The sequence below is a fragment of the Macaca nemestrina genome, chromosome 19 (genome assembly GCF_043159975.1).
Source record: "Macaca nemestrina isolate mMacNem1 chromosome 19, mMacNem.hap1, whole genome shotgun sequence".
Taxonomy (NCBI): domain Eukaryota; kingdom Metazoa; phylum Chordata; class Mammalia; order Primates; family Cercopithecidae; genus Macaca; species Macaca nemestrina.
In genome coordinates this window covers 70968246-70989459 of record NC_092143.1, presented here as the reverse complement: position 1 = coordinate 70989459, position 21214 = coordinate 70968246, and the positions used below count along the sequence as shown (strand labels likewise).

The following is a 21214-nucleotide window of genomic DNA, read 5'->3' as shown; positions in this document are numbered from 1 at the left end:
TGCACGCCTGCAATCTCAGCTACTCAGGAGGCTGAGGCAGGAGAATCGCTTGAACTCAGGAGGCGGAAGCTGCAGTGAGCCGAGATCACACCACTGCAGTCCAGCCTGGGTGACAGAGCAAGACTCCGTCTCAAATAAAAATAAATTAAAAAAATAAAAATTGAGATACCCCTGAAAACAACTGTCAAACAACTTTTTGTCAGTTTAATGAATCTCTGCAATTGCTACAGTGTTGATTTATAGCATTGTTTTTTCACCATAAAGGCAAATTTAGCCTAATCTGATTTGTTCTGAATTAGCCCAATAAATTGTGTTCTATACCATTCCCACCAGAATAATGGCACATCTATTCACTATTTTAAAACTTAAGAATGCCTGTTGCAGTACTAATTCTTGTTCTAAAGCAAAATGGACATACTTTTCATTTTGTAGTTCCTGTATTTTCTTTAAATTTTCTCTGTTTTTTTCTTCAATTTCTTCTTTAAGTTCCTTTACCTGGGTTTTATAAAGTGTCTGCAAAACAAGTGACAAGAAGAAGTAAGTGTTTATGCTGGGTTAACAACAATTTGGCAGTTTCTTATAAATTTAAAAAATTAACATATGATCCAACAATTCCTCTCAAGTATTTACCCATGACAAATGCAAATATATATCAACACCTAGTCTTATACATGAATTTTCCTTATGGTTTTATTTATAACAACTCCAAAGTGGAAATGAACCAGATATCCATCAATACATGGGTTAAAAAAAAAAACTGGTTAATTCATACTACTTAGCAATAAAAAGGAATTAACTACTGATACAACACGTAAAACTAAGAAATCTAAAAAATACGCTGAGTGAAAGAAACCACGTGTCAAAAAGCATATACTGTGTGACTCCATGTATATTAAATTCTAGAACAGGTGAAAATAATCAATAATGACAGAAAACAATCAGTCATTGTCTGTGTATAGAGGTGGTTGGGAAAAATGTAGAGTGAAGGGCCACAAGGGAACTTTTTGTGGTGAAAAAAAATATTCCACATATTGATTGTGGCTGTGGTCACACAGTTGTATATATTTGTCAAAACTTACTAACCAGGACACTTAAAATGGGTATATTATATAGAAATTATAGCTTAATGGCCGGGTGTGGTGGCTCACGCCTGTAATCCCAGCACTTTGGGAGGCCGAGGCGGGCAGATCATGAGGTCAGGAGATTGAGACCATCCTGGCTAACACAGTGAAACCCCGTTTCTACTAAAAATACAAAAAATTAGCTGGGCGTGGTGGCACGCTCCTGTAATCACAGCTCTTCGGGAGACTTGAACCCGGGAGCGGGAGGTTGCAGTGAGCCAAGATTGTGCCACTGCTCTCTAGCCTGGGTAAGAGTGAGATTCCATCTCAAAAAAAAAAAAAAAAAAAGACATTATAGCTTAATAAAGTGTATTATAGATTTGGGAAGACATTATAAAGAAATTTAACACACACTACTAATTTAAATGTTAGATCAATTCTTGACTAATGTTAGAAAAAAATCACTTCTGTTTTGGTGGGTGGGATGTACTGGGCAGTTGGGAGACAGGTAAAAAATATCCACAAAAGGGCTGGGTGCAGTGGCTCACGCCTGTAATCCCAGCACTTTGGGAGGCCGAGGTGGGCGGATCACGGGGTCAGGAGATCGAGACCATCCTGGCTAACATGGTGAAACCTCGTGTCTACTAAAAATACAAAAATTAGCCAGGTGTGGTGGCGGGCACCTGTAGTCCCAGCTACTCGGGAGGCTGAGGTAGGAGAATGGTGTGAAACCAGGAGGCAGAGCTTGCAGTGAGCTGAGATTGCGCCACTGCACTCTAGCCTGGGCGAGAGGGCAAGACTCTATCTCAAAAAAAAAAAAAAAAAAAAGAAATGTCCACAAATAAGATTTATCAAGTATTCTGCTAACATATCTATAATATATGCTTATTTCAGAACAATCGTTCTTAAAAAATTCACTGAGCTTTTGCCAACTCCAGCGAAAAATATTTAACACATGAGACTCATTTTGTGTTAGTTGCTGAAGTTACAGAGTGAACTTCCAGTTCTGATATCTATTTCTTTTTAACTACCCTCTTCATTTTAAAAGAAAAAGAGAAGGGAAAAAAATAGCAAGGGCCAGCAAACAGCTGTGGAGAACTACTTTAACACTTACTTATTACATTAAGAAACAGCACTTTTCTAGGCAAAAAAATACATAAATGTCTATGGGAATGCAAATGAAAGAAGAATAAGGGCTTACTCTAGGTTAAGTATTTAGAATTCCTAAAATTAAGTAATCTATTTGGCCTTTGGGACTTAGATTCTTATCTCTCTGACTTCAAATAATGAAATTCAAGTAAGTAAATCAATGAAGGGATAAAAAGAAAAATAATCTGATTTGAAAACCCAGAATAAAAACAAATCTTAAAAATTGGTTCATAACAGCTTATTGAATTGAATGCTGTTTAATCCAATGCCCACAAGCAATGCAATAAATCAGAACTGAGACAGGGTCAGGTTTTGTACTATTTTCTTTTTTTTTTTTTTTTTTTTTTTTTTTTTTTTTTGAGACGGAGTCTCGCTCTGTCGCCCAGCCCAGGCTGGAGTGCAGTGGCGCGATCCCGGCTCACTGCAAGCTCCGCCTCCTGGGTTCACGCCATTCTCCTGCCTCAGCCTCCCGAGTAGCTGGGACTACAGGCGCCCACAACCGCGCCCGGCTAATTTTTTGTATTTTTAGTAGAGACGGGGTTTCACCGTGGTCTCGATCTCCTGACCTTGTGATCCGCCCGCCTCGGCCTCCCAAAGTGCTGGGATTACAGGCGTGAGCCACCGCGCCCGGCCGTTTTGTACTATTTTCTAGAAGCAAAATGAAGAATCCACAGGAACCACCGCAAGTCATTTGACATCCATGCAAACATCTGGAGGCACTGGATGATTGCTCTGTGGAAGCATATGGCAAGAAAGTGTATGGGATGCTACAGATCACTTTGCAGAAGTTAGCAGTAGATACTTTGAATAATTACATTTAGCAAATACCCAGGGCAAGAGTTTTCAATAATATTTAAAAGTTTTTCATTTTGTTTATGAGACAGAGTCTTGCTGTCGCCCAGGCTGGAGCACAGATGACCTCGGCTTACTATAATGTCCAACTACCAGGCTCAAGTGATTCTTCTGCCTCAGCCTCCTGAGTAGCTGGGACTATAGGTGCCTGCCACCACAACCAGCTAATTTTTGTATTTTTAGTAGAGACAGGGTTTCACCATGTTGGCCAGTCTGGTCTCGAACTCCTGATCTCAAGTGATCCACCCGCCTCAGCCTCCCAAAGTGCTGGAATGACAGGTGTGAGCCACCGTGCCTGGCCTGAAAAGTTTTTATGATTTAAAAACATACACCAATGATAGCCTAATATGCCAAGAAACAAATGGACAAACAAAAAGAAGAAAATCACAATGTTTATTAGAAGATGAAGAGTCATTTGAAAAATAATTTTAAAAAGAAAAAGTTCAAATAAAAGAATCTAATACCTTGTTGTAAGTCAGGTTTTGAAACAGCGCATATGTTAAAAATGATTCTCACTTACCGAGAAATATTGTTCAGCTTCAAGCTGATCTTGCAGCTCCCGCATCTGTCCTTCATTCCCTCTATACTGTCTTCAGATGAAAAGAAAAACAAGTGAACAAACGCTCCTACTTATACTAGACTTTATTTATTCTTAGTTTGTTAAAGTTGCTAATATAAAAAAGGTTTACTAAAACAATCTTTATTTTTAAAAAACATACTTCATTATTATTTTACTGATTAACGTGGTCAGGCCACACTGGTTCTATCTTGCTCCTTATAAAATGATGCTATACAAAAGTCGTGAGAGCCCTTTTCTACTGATGATCACTTTTTGGAGAATATTAATTGTGGATCTATCCAAAATGAAAAAATAAAATTGATACCATATTTTTGCTAAATTTTTACAGAGAAAAGCAGTAATAGGGAAGAAAATGTCTTGTACAGTAAGTAAAAAAAAAGGGGGGCATGAAAAATTTAGTAATAGTTCAGTGCTATATATCATAGTACTATATTTAATAAGTAATAATTCAGTATTACATACTAGACATTATGGCCAATTAAGCACAAAAAAGGGGCTGTGGAAATGAATCATCAGGTAAGAAGGGAAAGCAAGAACAACAAACTGACAAAGGAGGAACATAGACAGACAACTGCATGTATATAATATATACATAAACAAAACTCACAAAGGAGCAGGGTCCAAAAGATGGAAACACAACGTAACCCGAAGACACAGATTTTCAACAATTATTTACTGTCTACTATGAAAGTCTAGCAGCTAGGCTTGAAATCTAGCTGCTAGACTTTCATAGTAGACAGTAATAGCTTTGTATTCTCAGTATCTAAAAAGGCATGTGGTTGACAGAAAGTCCACACCAATCTCTACTGAATGCTGAGTGAGAGTATTTTTGGAGGAAAAAAATATAAAACACATTTTTGTGAAAATGGTGGCCCTAAAAGAGGAAAAGAATTTCACCAATATAAACCCAATTTTATGAAAACTGAAAATTTAATCCAAGAATCACCTCTGTAAATGAAGCTAGCAAGTGATGATATAATAAAATAAATTCGGAGGAAATAAAAACACAGGACTTGGCATAAGATATATCCACTTTTGATATTAAACTTGTGATGCATATTCTTAGGCAAATTGTGAAAGCAATCCTGATATCTTGCTTGTTCTCCATTTCAAGTAAGCAGGCATATCACATCCCAAGAGTAACAGAAAAACAAAAAAGACATTTTTGCATTTTGAGATGAACCAAAGACACAAAACAAAACAGTGTGTCATGTCTAATTCTAGCCTCTGAACATCTCCTACAAGGCACTGTGATTTTTGTAATTCTAACCTGAAGAAATGTGATGACTTCTGTGGACATGAAAATCAGATGAGAAAACTGTGGTCTTTCCAAAGCCTGAACTCCCTTGAAAACTTTTGCAAGTAAATTCTTTTACTTCTAAATACTTTTTCGCAGTCTTTCACAAACTCTAAGTACATAATCTGTACATATGTAAAATATCAAACACACAAGTCAATGATGAGCACAAAAAAGAAAGAAATTACAATGTTATTTTAAAGACTTACTTCGTAAGCTGAGCTAACTCAAATTCTAATAATCTCTTTGCTTCCAATAAAGTATTTATTTCCTGTTTCATCTGCTTTTCTAAACCTTTTAAATTGTCTGCCTCAAATGCTTGAGTCTTCAATTCATTTTGTAACAACAGCCGCTTATTTGATTCCTGCTCCAGTAGCAGGGTTAGATTCTTAACCTATGAATGAGAAAAATAATTGGGATCTTAAATCTCTTAAATAATTTATTAGACATTATTTGAAAGAATACTAACCAAATCAAGTACATTATAATTCATGGTACTAGTAGAAAATATTAGTATTTTAAAGAGTCTTCATTGTTCCATGTGTTTATTATTGTAGATTTACTATAAAGTCAAATTAATTCTCAAATTTCAGACATGAGATGTTGTGGAGGGAAAAAAATTCTGGTTCCTTTCAGACCCAATCATCATGAAAATGTTGGAGTACAAGGTGATTATAAAACTCATTTCTGGGCCAGGCACAGTGGTTCACATCTGTCATCCCAGCACTTTGGGAGGCTGAGGCAGGTGGAGTGCTTGAACCCAGAGTTTGAGACCAGCCTGGTCAACATGGTGAAACCCTCGCTCTACAAAAAAATACAAAATTGGCCAGGCATGGTGGTACACTCCTGTAGTCCCAGCTACGTGAGAGGATCACCTGAGCCTGGGAGGCAGAGGCTGCAGTGAGCCAAGATCATGCCATTGCACTCCAGCTTGAGTGACAGTGAGACTCCATCTCAAAACAAAACAAAACAAAACAAAACAAAAAAACCATTTCTGGGGGAACATTTGAATGGAATACTTAAATTTACCTGTTTATGTGCTCTACTCTACAACCCTTGAAAGCTTAACAAAACAAACTGAACGTATGTTTCATTCAACTCAACAAATATTTTTGAAGTGTTTATTAGGTGTTCGGACCAATGAACTCAAAATTCCTACAGTGGTTTACAATGGCCTTCATGATCTGTTCTAACTCTATTCCTATCATTGGCCATTCTCTACAATCCAATCATATTCTTCAGATCCTCAAATGCAAGAAATTCTCCCTCATCTCACAGTTCTTGTACATACTACTCCTTCTGTTTTATCCTCCTTCATTTAGTCATTCTTCAGCTCTCAAATGTCATACTCTTAGCAAGGCCTTCTGTAATTCCCAAATGTGATTAGTAATACACCCCTATAGCATTCGGTACTTTCTTTTTAATTATTTGCAATGCTTGTAGTTACTATTTTTTTTTTTTTGAGACTGAGTCTCACTCTGTATGTAGCCCAGGCTGGAGTGCAGTGGTGTGATCTTGGCTCACTGCAAGCTCCGCCTCCCGGGTTCACGCCATTCTCCTGCCTCAGCCTCCCGAGTAGCTGGGACTACAGGTGCCTGCCACCACGCCCGGCTAATTTTTTGTATTTTTAGTGGAGACGGGGTTTCACCATGTTATCCAGGGTGGTCTCGATCTCCTGACCTCATGATCCACCCACCTCGGCCTTCCAAAGTGCTGGGATTACAGGCGTGAGCCACTGCGCCTGGCCAGTAGTTACTATTTTAATATCTGTTTTTCCCTCCTGGCTGTAACTTCCAACAAAGTCAGGACCATACCTATATCTTACTCACTTCAGTAACCCCCAACTCCTAGCACAGAGCCAAATAGTAGGTAGTCAAAAATTATGTTTTTTAAATGACTGAATATTATCTTTCAAATTTTGTACATTCCTCCTGCATGCTAACTTTAATAGGTACCTCTAGTTTCTCTTCTTTCTAAACCATTCTATATACCACTACTAAACTGATTTTTCTAGAAGTGCTTTCACCGATAGCTCCCATGCAAGTTTTATTTTTTAGAGATAGGGTCTCACTCTCGGCTCACTGCAGCCTCAATCTCCTGAGGTGCAAGCAATCCTCCCACCTCAGCCTCCTGAGTAGCTGGAACTATAGGCATACGCCACCACACATAGCTGATTTTGGTATTTGAGATGGGGTTTCACCATGTTGCCTAGGCTGGTTTCAAACTCCTGGGCTCAAGCAATCTGCCGATCTGCCCACCTCAGCCTCCCAAAGTGCTGGGATTACAGGTGTAAGCCAATGTGTCTGGCCACCCATGCAAGTTTTAAAGAGTATTGATATTTTGGCCTCCAAATTTCTCCCATGACCACTCAACATGTCTTCTTCTTTTCTTCAAAAAGTTAAAAGTTCTATCAAGTTCCTTTTTATGCTTTACTTACACATCTTCTTATCCACCCGGTACTCATTTTATTATCCATATCTTTACTGATAATATTCCCTCTAGCAAATAAAACTCTGACTCTAAAACTATTACCTTTTGAAGTCTTACTCAACCTTTAAAATCTAGGTAACATGTTACATCTTCTTGAGAAGGCTTTCCTACTTTCGGTCTAAGAAATAATTTCTAAAGTACATATAGTAACCACCAGGACATGTTGTCATTTTATCTTTTTATTAACTGCTTTATAAAATGTATACCCCATGCTATCAATCTAAGCCAGGAAAGACTACAGTTAAACACTTTTATTGAAATCTAAGAGCAATGCTTTCTTTGGGGATATAAGATGCATTATAATAAAGACTTTTTTTTTTCTTTAAAGCAGATGGTCAGTTTTTTCAGGGAAGGAACTATGACATTTCAATACAGTTGTATTGTCATAGTGGAAAATGGCATAGATTACACAGAGTGAATATTCAATAACTATTTGAAGAGGAAAATTCTAGGTGCTGGGGTAACCATATAGCAGTGAACATAGACCCATGTCAATCATTTCATTCAAATCTCCTTCACGGTGTTTAAATTATAGATAACTCTTCAGTCATAACTTATATAATCGTTTCTCTTTTAATAGATGAACAAAGTCAGTACTATTTTTCTTACTTCATCCTCCATCCTTTCTTTATTTCCAGTCAAATGTTCTAGTTTCTGCTGAGATTGCTTCAGATCAACGTCTAGCATGGAACACTGTTTCTCAATCTGAACAACCCGATTTTCAGCCTTCTCTCGAGCTTCTCTTTCTTCTTTCAGCTTTTTTTCCATCTCTGGGAAAGCAAAAAGTTACAAACATTTAAAGAAAGAGTACTTTAATACATTTCACTTTATATGGGCTGTAATTTGGTTTCAAACATCTCTATTGTTTTTATCCTGGGACTTGAATAGAGCTATTAATTATAGAAATTCTCATGTTATGTAAACTGTTTATATAGTAGAAATCTCTAAAGAAAAGGAGTTATAAAATACTGCAATATTTTATAATACAGCAATAAAATCTTCTAAATCCAGCTCTTGCCCAGTGATGAGAGATTAATCAGTACCACTTTCAGACTAGAAGGTGAAGAGTATAGCTAGAAAGAAAGTGAATCAACAAAGAAGAACAATGAAGGTACATCAAGTAAAAGCAGAAAAATAAGGCTGTGGTTATTAATTTATACCCTGCATTGTTCCAGAAAAGGTTCAGGAGGCTTAAGGCTATGGTAGGAACTCCAATTTATACAATTCAGATGAATAAGATTCCACAGTAGTATAATACCTCTTTTAATTATTACTGGAATATATTAGTCTACACTGAGGCTCCTTTTTTGAAATATAACTAAGCTTCTGAGTGGTTAACTTTTCCATGTTCACGCAACTAGTAAGTTGCCCCATCAGGATTCTAGTTTATTTGAAGTCTGCTTTCCCACTCTCGAAGACCACCCTCTAGGTGACAAAATATAAACTATTCAATAAATATAAATAAACTATTACTTATCTCTCCCCCCAAACCTACAACTTAGCTGCACCACTAAATTGTCACCTCTTAAGACCCTTCTGTTTAATCAAACACAAATCCATCCACACTATGTTCTTCTGACTCTTGATATCTCTCTCCTGAGCGCCAGACTTAGATACCAATTGACTATTTAACATCTCCACCTAGATATCGAATAATCTTATTAAAGTTAACATACCCACAATAGATGCCTTTACTTCTGGCCTATCCCCAAACCACTCCAACCCCAGTTAGTCTCAGTCTTTCGTTTTTTTTTTTTTTTTGCGACGGTGTCTCGCTGTGTCGCCCAGGACAAAGTACACTGGTGCAATCTCAGCTCACTGCAACTTCCGCCACCTGGGTTCTAGCAATTCTTCTGCCTCAGCCTCCTGAGTAGCTGAGATTACAGGTGCGCATCACTACACGCAGCTAAGTTTGGTATTTTTTAGTAGAGGCGGGGTTTCACCATGTTGCCCAGGCTGGTCTCGAACTCCTGGCCTCAAATGATCTGCCTGCCTCGGCCTCCCAAAGTGCTAGGATTACAGGTGTGAGTCCCCGCACCTGGCCTCCTTCTATCCAATTCATCACCAACTCTTGTCCTCTATACCTCAACTTCTTTGCCGCTCTACTACTACCAGTGTTTACAGCCTATAGCCTTCTAACTGATCTCCCTTTTTATCACTGTTCTCACTCTTGAAAGCATTCCCCACAAAGCAGCAGAAATGATATTTTAAAAACATAAATTACACATCCCAGAAGCTTAAAATGTGCTAGTGCCTTCATACAAATCTTAGAATAAGAATACTGAACTTACTATCACTTCTGCCTGGAATGTATTTTCTCCAGCTCCTTTAACAGGTGGTTCATTTTGACTTTCAGTTCTTACCTCGAATATTATGAGCTCAGAGAGCCTTTCCTCAGAACCCCCATCTAGGGCAGTGCCAAGTCAAAACAATGATATTAATGTGTATTTTCTTCCCATTAATAATTACAAGCTGTACATATTTTCATTTATGTATTCTTTTTTTTTTTTTTTTGGTCTATCTTCACCATCTGAATGTAATCTCTGGGCTTCCTGTCAGTTTTAGTCTCTGCGATATTCCCAGCTGTGCCTTGTCTGTAGTAGGCAGTCAGTAATTAAGTGAAAGAAATAAAAGTAGCTCAATATGGCTAAAGCACAGGATACACACAACAAAGTGTAGAGCAGGAAGATTGCAAAGACAGACAGGTGTCAACTTAAAGATTCGGTATATCCAAGGAGTTTGAAAGGTACCCTGCAAACAATGAAAAGCCACTAAAGGATTTTAAGGATAACAAAATATGATTTGACCAAAAAAGAAAATTGTTCTAACCTAAGTGAGAATGATTGATGAATAGAACAACTCTTGGCAAAATGAGGATGTGATGTTCAGTAACCAAGATAATAGCTACTGAAAACTTTCTATGCACAGGCACTTTACATGCATTTTTCATCTAACTTAAAATAGTTACAGGGCAACACTGATCTGTCTGATTCCAAAGCCTTGGCTCATCTCATAAAGACCCTATGGCCATTAACTAGGTTAGTGAGAATAAAGAATAAGAGCAGGTTTGATGGATAAGATTATGAGCTTTCTTTTGAGGAAAAATAATTTAAGATGCCAACACATCCAGACTGTAGTAGGTTAAGAATAAGTAGAAGGCGGCCGGGCGCGGTGGCTCAAGCCTGTAATCCCAGCACTTTGGGAGGCCGAGACGGGCAGATCACAAGGTCAGGAGATCGAGACCATCCTGGCTAACACGGTGAAACCCCGTCTCTACTAAAAATACAAGAAAATTAGCTGGGCGAGGTGGCGGGCACCTGTAGTCCCAGCTACTCGGGAGGCTGAGGCAGGAGAATGGCGTGAACCCGGGGAGGCGGAGCTTGCAGTGAGCCGAGATCGCGCCACTGCACTCCAGCCTGGGGCACAGAGCAAGACTCCGTCTCAAAAAAAAAAAAAAAAGAATAAGTAGAAGGTGAAGAAAGACTTGTTAGAAGTTTGGATATTAAAATTTTTTTTTCTATAAAGAATCTGACACCATTGAATTTGACTATTTTATTATTTTATCTGAAATAAAACAGTAGTAATTAGTAAGGATCACCGATTGCTGCATGGATTTGTCTATTTGTTTTTAAGATGGAGACCTGTTCATGTTTACAGTAAGAAAGAAGATAATGGAGGTAAAAAGGTTTAAGATGGAGACCTGTTCATGTTTACAGTAAGAAAGAAGATAATGGAGGTAAAAAGGTCGAGGATATAGAAAAGAAAAAGAGATAAGAAGTTAAGATGAGATAAGAAGAGATTACCCTCCTTTAAGATAATAGTGAAGATAATGAAGACAGGTAAAGAAGTAGGATAGATTGACAAGAAAACTAAATTTTGAGGAGTTCACACCTATGCTTTCATTATTTATTTGTGAAATAAGAATAGAGTTCACCTAAAATTGGAGTGATAAAGAAACGGCACAGGAAACTTGAGAAGATAAATAAAAGTCTGGGAAAAGAAATTTATGAGTGATATGTTTAAAGAAATTGACAGCTGGGCATGGTGGCTCATGCCTGTAATCCCAGCACACTGGGAGGCCAAGGCGGAAGGATCCATTGAGCCCAGGTGCTCAAGACCAGCCTGGACAACATAGTGAGACTCTTTCTCTACCAAAAATAAATAATTTTTAAAAATTAAAAAAAATTGACAACTCAGGTTGCAGATAATGCATTGGACTAACACTCAACTGCTTGAAGAAAGTGGCTGGCTGGTCTGAACTAGGGTTGTGTTTGGAGGCATAACACAGTGGAAGTACAAAGAAATGAGAAAATTGAGGGTACAAAGCAAGATAGCATATGAATTAACAGACAATGAAGTCCAGAATGGATCATAAAGAAAATCAAGGAAAGGGCTACTAAAAAACAGAGAAAAGACAGATTCCACTAACTTTTATAGGAAACAGAGTAGTAAACTGAGGGAACAAGGAGGTGAAATTGTGATCTTAAAAAATGGAAAGCATTGCCAGGCATGGTGCCTCATGCCTGTAATCCCAGCACTTTGGGAGGCCGAAGCATGTGGATCACCTGAGGTCAGGAGTTCGAGACCAGCCTGGCCAACATGGTGAAACCCATCTCTACTAAAAATACAAAAATTAGCCGGGCATGGTGTCCGGTGCCTGTAATCCTAGCTACTTAGGAGGCTGAGGCAGGAGAATTAGGAGAATTGCTTGAACCTGGAGGCGGAGATTGCATTGAGCCAAGACTGCACCATTGCACTCCAGCATGGGAGACAAGACAAGAGCAAAACTTTGTCTCAAAAAAAAAAAAAAAAAAAAAAAGGAAAGTATCAAAAGGAAGGCACCCTCTTCTTGATTATAACTTATAATTTCTTTCTTTCTTTGAGACATAGTCTCACTCTGTTGCCCAGGCTGGAGAACAGTGACGCCATCTCGGCTCACTGCAACCTCCGCTTCCTGGGTTCAAGCGATTCTCCTACCTCAGCCTCCCCAGTAGCTGGGATTACAGGTGTGCGACACCACACCTGGCTAATTTTTTTTATTTTTAGTAGAGACGGAGTTTCACCATGATGGCCAGGCTGGTCTCAAACTCCTGGCCTCAAGTGATCCACTGGCTTCAGCCTCCCAATGTGATGGGATTACAGGTGTGAACCACTGTGCCAGGCCTGTAATTTATATTATAATTTCTACAAGTTATACAGTATAAAATTTTGATCAAAACCAAATTTTCTGTAGTCACTATTTGAAGCCAATTTTGTAAAAATAATAAAACTGACACTTACCACACATTGCCACAGACTTTGCCTCTTCAATAGATTGATGTTTGTCAGTTAAACGAGCTTTGGTTACTTTGTGTTCATTTACCTCTTGTTCTAACCGTTGTTGTAATGATTTAAGTTTGTAGTTTAAATCTATTTCTAAATTATTCTTTTCCTGTAAAATGGGAGTAGGAGTCATGTAATAAACTGTGCAGAAGGCATGCATGTTAGTAAATCTTACATTTAATATTCTGGAAGAGATAAGATGCCTTATTTTAAAAATCACAATAAACACATATAATTAAAAGCAAAAGATAACCTTTTCTTTACCCCCTCCCTTCCCATTTGAATCATTAACCATGGCGGAGGGCAGAACAAAGCTGTGCTGGTGGTTATGTTCAGGACAGTTCATTGCTAAGATCAGAAATGAATAAGTCAAATTTTCAGTTTATTTAAAAATTTTTGATACCATCTTTTTTTTTTCTTTTTTTTTTTAAAGAGATGAGGTCTCACTCTGTCACCCAGGCTGGAGTGCTGTGGCACCTTCTTAGCTCACTGCAGCCTTGAACTCCTGGGCTCAAGCTATCCTCCAGCCTTAGCCTCCAGAGTGGCTAGTATTACAGGCATGTGCCATCACACCTGGCTAATTTTTAAGCATTTTTTTTTTATAGAAATGGGGTCTTGCTCCATTGCCCAGGCTATTCTCAAACTCCTGGGCTCAAGCAATCCTCCTGTGTCAGCCTCCCAAAGTGTTGGGTCTATAGGCATGAGCCACCTTGCCTGGCCTGGTACCACTTAAAAAATATATACTAACTGATGTTTATCTACATTTGCATCTATATCCACATTTACTTTGCTTTCACAAAAACAAAACAAAACAAACCACAAAGCATCCTGTGGCAAGTCATTGACATAGAAAGGAAAAATGAGTCAAAATATATTCCATTTCTGTTTGAGTACCCTTTTCTACTCTTCCTTCTTTTATCCTAAGTCCATATTTACACCAGCTTGGCCATCAAAAACTATTCTAATTGTGACAAAACATGTCCAAAGGACAAGATAAGTAAGTCGTGGCTTTTCTGATAATTTGCCTGAGGTTCTAATGAACCTCCAACATTACAGAGAGGCTTTGAAAAAGTGACAGCTGTATCTCTATATCATCTATCTAACTCTTAGCAAGGTACATAACAGAGAATAACCAACGACATTTTTATTGTTAAGAAAATTCTAAATGCAAAGGCCAATCACTTTATGCTCTTTTCTATTTTGCTAACCGTAACAAAACAGAACAGGTACTCATCATCAACCATGTACTGATCTGTTGTTTTCCTTCTTCATAGGCCCTCACAGCACATTCATCTTACTCATGTACAAAGAAAATAGGCAAATATACTTCATAAAAAGGTATTTCCAAACCAAAGCAATCTGTGTGATACTATTTTATAATAATTGGTATATGTTAAATCAATTACCTTTTCTGAGTGATTAAGCATGTCTTGAGCCTCTTTTCTTTCTCCTTCCACTTTTTCAAGATTATGTTTGAGATGCTTCACCTCCTCTTGTAAAGATGTAATTCGAGCTATCAAGTGAGAAAAAAGTTCAAGTCTGTAGTCATTGAAAGAAGTCTTCTTGTTCAGTGTGACAATTTAGTTTTTAAAAAATGTGTTGTTTTTTTAAATGTATTAAGTTTCCTGATCCGATAAAATTTATTAAGTGTTTTCACAATAAACACAAGATACAGAATAAAAATGTTAATGCTAATTGGATATAATCTAGTGCACATTCCTTATTTACAAGTAGCCAAAGAGATGAAGCCTCAGCTTCAGCTAGAAATCAGATCCAAGTCCTTATTGAGTGCTCCTTCTAACGACATTAAAGGTGAGAGCCTTTTTTAGTCAATTAAGGCAAGTATTAAATGGTACATATGTGCCAGACACTGCAGTGTTTAATAAAATTATTTTTAAACTTAATGGAGCCAAACTCTATTTTCATAGAAAACTAAGTTTTTAAGGAATTCATGTACTCTAACAAAGCTTAGTTTTAACTTACCTGATGTTCATGCCTTGCAATGGTAGTAACTCATATATTTAGTAACTGTCTACTCATTAAAACATGCTTTAACCTTATAGGCATTTAAGGCATAAGTATTTAATAAACACACAAATTTAAAACATGTAGAATCTAACTTAATATACTTATATTGTCCAGCTTAAAATAAAAATTATATTTTCATATTTTGTGATTCAAAGTGGCCTAGGATTTGACAAGGAAAATAGATGAAGAACCTGAAGGGCCAGTAAAAATTCTGTACTACTCAAAGTACAGTCTGACTTACTGTACTTGCCCCACTCTCAAATGTATTCTAGTTACCTCCCATATTTCAGGGTTTCTAAAGTAGTTCTTTAATAAACAAATAAATATTAAGTCTTTGGCACCTGATAATGCGTATCTGGCTAGATTAGTTCTAGATCTAGAGAACAATGAAATAATTTTATTTACACACTCAAGATATTTTCATGTTGGAGTATGTTCAGGTAGGAGAAAGAAACACCTGCTGCTTTCTTTCAAATCATTGACCAAAAAATACAGAGTATGTGTGTGTTTGTATGGACATAGATAAAGCAAATGTGCCAAGATGTTTAAATGTTGAAGTGCTATTTAGAAATTATAATTTAAAAAATAAATGATATAATTATCTTTAAAATGGGCCAGGTGTAGTGGTTCACGCCTGTAATCCCAGCACTTTGGGAGGCTGAGGCAGGCAGATTGGCTGAGCCTCAGGAGTTTGAGATCAGCTTAGGCAACATGGTGAAACCCTGTCTCAAACACAAAAATCAGCTGAGTGTGGTGACACAAGCCTGTAGTCCCAGTTACTTGGGAGACTGAGGTGGGAGGATCACTTGAGCCCAGGAGTTCTAGGAGAAAATCTGTTTCAAAAATCATTTTTAAAAATTTGTACAAAGACAGTAATTCAAATTAATATTTGAATTTTTGAGGTAGAAGCAGTTTACTAAGGAGACAAGATAATAAAACTATATGGGTTGAATCCACGCCAGATTCCTAACAACCACATGAAAGAGACAAATTAAGTATAGTTTATTTTCCTCCTTTACTCTGTCTGAAAAGAAATGTCAGAAATAAATAGAACTTACATGTGCAATACATGAAAACAAAAAAGCTTTATATACAGAAAATATAAAAACACAGTGGGAGGAATAAGGGCCCAAATACCAGGTATCATAATCTAAGTTGATTAAAACAATAACATTTCTAAAAGCTAATAGGAGATAAAATCTTCATAATCTAGTCAAAGACTTTTTCGATAGGCCACACTAAAAACCACACTAACAATAAAGAAAAAACTAGATACACTGGACTACATCAAATACAAGAAATGAAGACCTTCTGCTTATCCAAAAGCGGCACTGAAGAGTGAAAATGGTCCCACCATGCAGTAGGCTGACTATAGTTAACAATAACATACTGCATATTTCAAAGTAGCTACAAGAGACGATTTTGAATGTTCTCACCACAGAGAAATGACAAATGTTTGAGGAGATGGATATACTAATTACCCTAATTTGATCAGTACACATTGTATACACGTACCAGAACATCCCATAAGCATGCACAATTATTATGTGTCAATTAAAAATAAAATACGGGGAGGCAGAGAAAGGTGGCCAAATAGAAGCCTCCACCAATTGTCCTCCCTGCAGGAACACCAAATTGAACAACCATTTGCAAAGAAAAGCACCTTCATAAGAACCAAAAATCAGCTTAGTGATATGTATCAGCTTGGCCACAGTGGGGTACAGCACCAAGCAGGCTCTTGGGGTCCCCAATTCCAGGTTCTGGTTCTTGGACGGCATTTCTGGACCTGCTCTGGGTCAGAGGGGAGCTCAATGCCCTGAAGGGAGAGTCCCAAGCCTGGCAGCATTTACCACAAGCTGACTGAAGAGCCCTGAGGCCTTGAATGAACATCGGCAGTCACCAGGGGGCATCTGCTGCAGGCCTGGAGCAGTGGTGGCCATGGGGAGGGACTCTTCTGCTTGTGGAATAAGGAGGGAAGAATGGGAAGGGCTTTGACTTGTGGCTTAGGTACCAACTAAGCTGCAGTAGAACAGAGCACCAGGTAGATTCCTAAGGTTTCCAACTGTAGGCCCTGGCTCCCAGATGGCATCTATGGATCCACTTGGGACAAGGGGGAGCTCACCACCCTGAAGGGAGGGATACAAGCCTGGCTGGCTTCACTAACTGCTGATTATAGAGCCTAGGGCCTTGAGTGAACCTAGGTAGTAGCCAAGCAGTAGTTACCATAGGTCTTGGGTGAGACCCAGTGCTGTGCTGGCTTCAGGTCTGACCCAGCACAGTGCCAGGGGTGGTGGCTACAAGGGTGATTGTGTAATCCCTCCCCCACCTCTCCCTGGCAGCTCAGCCCAGAGAGACTCCATTTGTTTGGGAGAAAGGGAAGAGAACAAGAGTCTCTGCATTATAATACAGATAATCCTTCCAGATCTTACTCAAGACCACCAACATGGTACCTCTAAGAGTCTGCAAGAGCCACAGTATTACTGGGCTTGGGGTGCCTCCTAATACAGATATGGCTACAGTGACCAAAAACTTGGATCACAACACCTAAGTCCCTTTGAATACCTGGAAAGTCTTCCCAATAAGGACAGGTACAAACAAGCCCAGAATGCAATGACTGCAATAAATACCTAACTCTTCAATGCCCAGACACCGACAAACATCCACAAGCATCACGACCATTCAGGAAAACATAACCTCACCAAAGAAACTAAATAATGCCCCACAGACCAATCCTGAAGAGACAAAGATATAAGACCTTTCAGACAGAGAATTTAAAATAGCTGTTTTGAGGAAAATCAAAGAAATTCAAGATAAAACAAAGAAGGAATTCAGAATCCCATCAGATAAATTTAACAAAAGATTGAAATAAGTACAAAGAATTGGGCAGAAATTCTGGAGTTGAAAAATGCAACCGACATACTGAAGAATGCATCAGGGTCTCTTACCAGCAGAAATGTTCAAGCAAAAGACAGTATTAGTAAGCTTGAAGACAGGTTATTTGAAAATACAGTTGGAGGAGACAAAAGAGAATTAAAAAGAATGGAACATGCATATAAGATCTAGAAAATAGCCTCAAAAGAGAGTATCTAAGAGTTATTACCCTTAAAGAGCAGGCAGAAGGAGAGATAGGGGTAGAAAGTTTACTCAAAGGGTAATAATACAGAACTTCCCAAACCTAGAAAAAGATATCAATATTCAAGCACAAGAAGGTTCTAAGGCTGAAGCCTTAGGTCTGACTCAGCACAGTTTCAGGGGTGGTGGCCATAGGGTAATGATAAGTACACTGAAAAACAGTATTGTAACACTGTAATTGCAGTGTATAAATTATTCATATCTTGGGTAGACAGATTAAAAGAACTGATCAAAAATAACAACTACAATACTTTCCAAGACGCACTAAGATTATAAATAGAAGCAACAAAAAGTTAAAATGCAGGGGACTAAGTTAAAGTGTAGAGTTTGTATTAGTTTTTTCTTTGCTTGTTTGTTAGTTTGTTAATGCAATCACTGTTAAGTCATCATCAGTTTAAAATAATGGGTTAGAGGATATTATTTGCAAGCCTCATGGTAACCTCAAATCAAAAGACATACAACAGACAGATACCCAAAAAATAAAAAGCAAGAAATTAAAACCTATCACCAGAGAAAATAATCTTCATTAAAAGGAAGCAGGAAGGAAGGAAAGAAGGAAGAGAAGACCACAAAACAATCACAAAAATAAAATAAAATAAAATAACAAAATGGCAGGAGTATGTCCCTACTTATTAAAAATAACAATGAATGCAGATGAACTAAACTGCCCAATCCAAAGACATGGAGTGCTGAATGGACGAAAAAACAAACAAACAAACAAACAAAAAACAGAACCCAATGATCTGTTGACTACAAGAAACACACTTCACATACAAAGGTACACATAGATATACATAGAGAACACAAGGGGATGAAAACAGATATTCCATGCCAATTAAAAAAAAAAGAAAACAAAAAAAGAGCAGTAGTAGTTATACTTGTATCAGACAAAACAGATTTCAAGACAAAAACTATAAAAAGGCACAGAAAAGGTCATAATGCAATGATAAAGGGGTCAATTCAGCAAGAGAATATAACAATTGTAAATACAGATGCACCCAACACTGGAGCAACCAGATATATACAGCAGACATTGTTAGAGCTAAAGACAGCGAGAGACCCCAATCCTGGAGACTTCGACTCCTCACTTTCAGCACTGGACAGATCATCCAGACAGAAAATCAACAAAGAAAACATCAGATTTAACCTGCACTATAGACCAAATGGGACCTCATAAATATTTACAGAACATCTCATCCAACAGCCACAGAGTATACACTCTCCTTAGCATGAGGATCATTCTCAAGGACAGACCATATGTTACGCCACAAAGCAAGTCTTCAAAAATTCAAAAAAAGGAAAATTACATCATGTATCTATCTTCTCTGACCACAATGAAACAAAACTAAAAATCAATAACAAGTGGATTTGTGTGTGTGTGTGTGTGTGTGTGTGTGTGTGTGAAACGAAGTCTCGCTCTTGTACCCCAGGCTGGAGTGCAAATGGCATGATCTCGGCATACTGCAACCTCCGCCTCCCAGGTTCAAGTGAATCTCCTGCCTCAGCCTCCCAAGTATCTGGGACTACAGGTGCCCGCCACCACTTCTGGCTAATTTTTGTATTTTTAGTAGAGACGGGGTTTCACCATGTTGGCCAGGTTGGTCTAGAACTCCTGACCTCAAGTGATCCACCTGCCTCGGCCTCCCAAAGTGCTGGGATGACAGGCGTGAGCCACCATGCCCTGCCAACAACTGGAATTTTTGAAACAATACAAATACCTGGAAATTAAAGAATATGCTCCTGAATGACCAGTGGATTGATGAAGAAATTAAGAAGAAAATTAAAATACTTCCTGAAACAAATGATAATGAAAACAAAACATACAAAAGCCTATGGGATACAGTGAAAGCAGTACTAACAGGAAAGCTTAAATCTCTGAGCATCCACATCAAAAAGGTAGAAAAACTTTCAATAAACAACTTAATGATACATCTTAAAGAACTAGAAAAGCCAGAGCAAATCAAACCCAAAATTAGGAGAAGAAAATAAATAATAAAGATCAAACACATGCAACCTACCAAGACTGAACCATGAAGAAATCCAAAACCTAAACAGACAAATAACAAGTAATGAGATCTAAGCTGTAATAAAAAGTCTTCCAGCAAATAAAAGCCCAGGACTGAATGACTTCACTGCTAAATTTTACCAAACATTGTTTTTTGTTTGTTTGTTTTGTTTGTTTGTTTGGAGACAGAATTTTGCTCTGTTGCCCAGGCTGGAGTGCAGTGGTACAATCTCGGCTCACTGCCACCTCCGCTTCCCCGGTTCAAGCGATTCTCCTGCCTCAGCCTCCCGAGTAGCTGGGATTACAGGTATGCACCACCATGCCTGGCTAATTTTGTATTTTTAGTACAGATGGGGTTTCTCCATGTGGGCCAGGCCGGTCTGCAACTCCTGACCTCAAGTGATCCATCCGCCTTGACCTCTCAAAGTGCTGGGATTACAATCGTGAGCCACCGCATCCGGCCCTTACCAAACATTTAAAGATGAACAAATAACAATCCCTACTCAAACTATTCCAAAGAACAGAGGAGGAGAGAATGTTTCCAAACTCATTCTACAAGGCCAGCATTACCTTGATACCAAAACCAAATGAAGACACATTTTAAAAGACAAAAAAGCTACAGGTCAATATTCACGATGAACACACATGCAAAAATCCTCAAGATGCTAGCAAACCAAATTCTATAATACATTAAAAAGTTCATTCATCATGGCAAATATCATTTGCTGAAATATCACTGTTTTAGCAAAAAACTAATTTAAATATGTTAAAATGCCAAAACAAAATATAAAATTTACAAAAAGGCATAATCTACAAAAAGGCATTGAGTCCCACCAAGAATATACAAAAATTAAAAATAAATTAATGGACAAGATATAAGAAGAAGAAAATGCACATTAAGAAAAAGCCTCGGCCGGGCGCGGCGGCTCACGCCTGTAATCCCAGTACTTTGGGAGGCCTAGGGAGGCGGATCACGAGGTCAGGAGATCGAGACCATTCTGGCTAACACGGTGAAACCCCATCTCTACTAAAAAAAAAAATACAAAAAATCAGCCAGGCGTGGTGGCGGGCGCCTGTAGTCCCAGCTACTTGGGAGGCTGAGCAGGAGAATGATGTGAACCCGGGAGGCGGAGCTTGCAGTGAGCCGAGATGGAGCCACTGCACTCCAGCCTGGGCGACAGAGTGAGACTCCATCTCAAAAAAAAAAAAAAAAAAGAAAAAGCCTCAGAGTCAGATACATTTAATGTAATTTATAGTACAAATTTTAAATCCACCCAGAAGACACAGGAGTCAAAATC

The 21214-nt window shown here is 38.3% G+C and overlaps 1 protein-coding gene across 2 annotated transcripts in view; it reads right to left on the bottom strand.

The window, feature by feature from the left end:
* Positions 1 to 21214, bottom strand: part of LOC105464762 (Rho associated coiled-coil containing protein kinase 1) — a 156848-nt gene that overhangs the window by 31689 nt on the left and 103945 nt on the right. For both annotated transcript variants that reach the window (XM_011712802.2, XM_011712804.3), the window contains exons 17-22: positions 14158 to 14264; positions 12710 to 12860; positions 8039 to 8199; positions 5149 to 5333; positions 3583 to 3652; positions 419 to 513 (exon numbers count right to left, since the gene is read on the bottom strand). In XM_011712802.2, coding sequence (XP_011711104.1) covers positions 419 to 513; positions 3583 to 3652; positions 5149 to 5333; positions 8039 to 8199; positions 12710 to 12860; positions 14158 to 14264 — 769 coding nt within the window. The remainder of the gene's footprint in view (positions 1 to 418; positions 514 to 3582; positions 3653 to 5148; positions 5334 to 8038; positions 8200 to 12709; positions 12861 to 14157; positions 14265 to 21214) is intronic.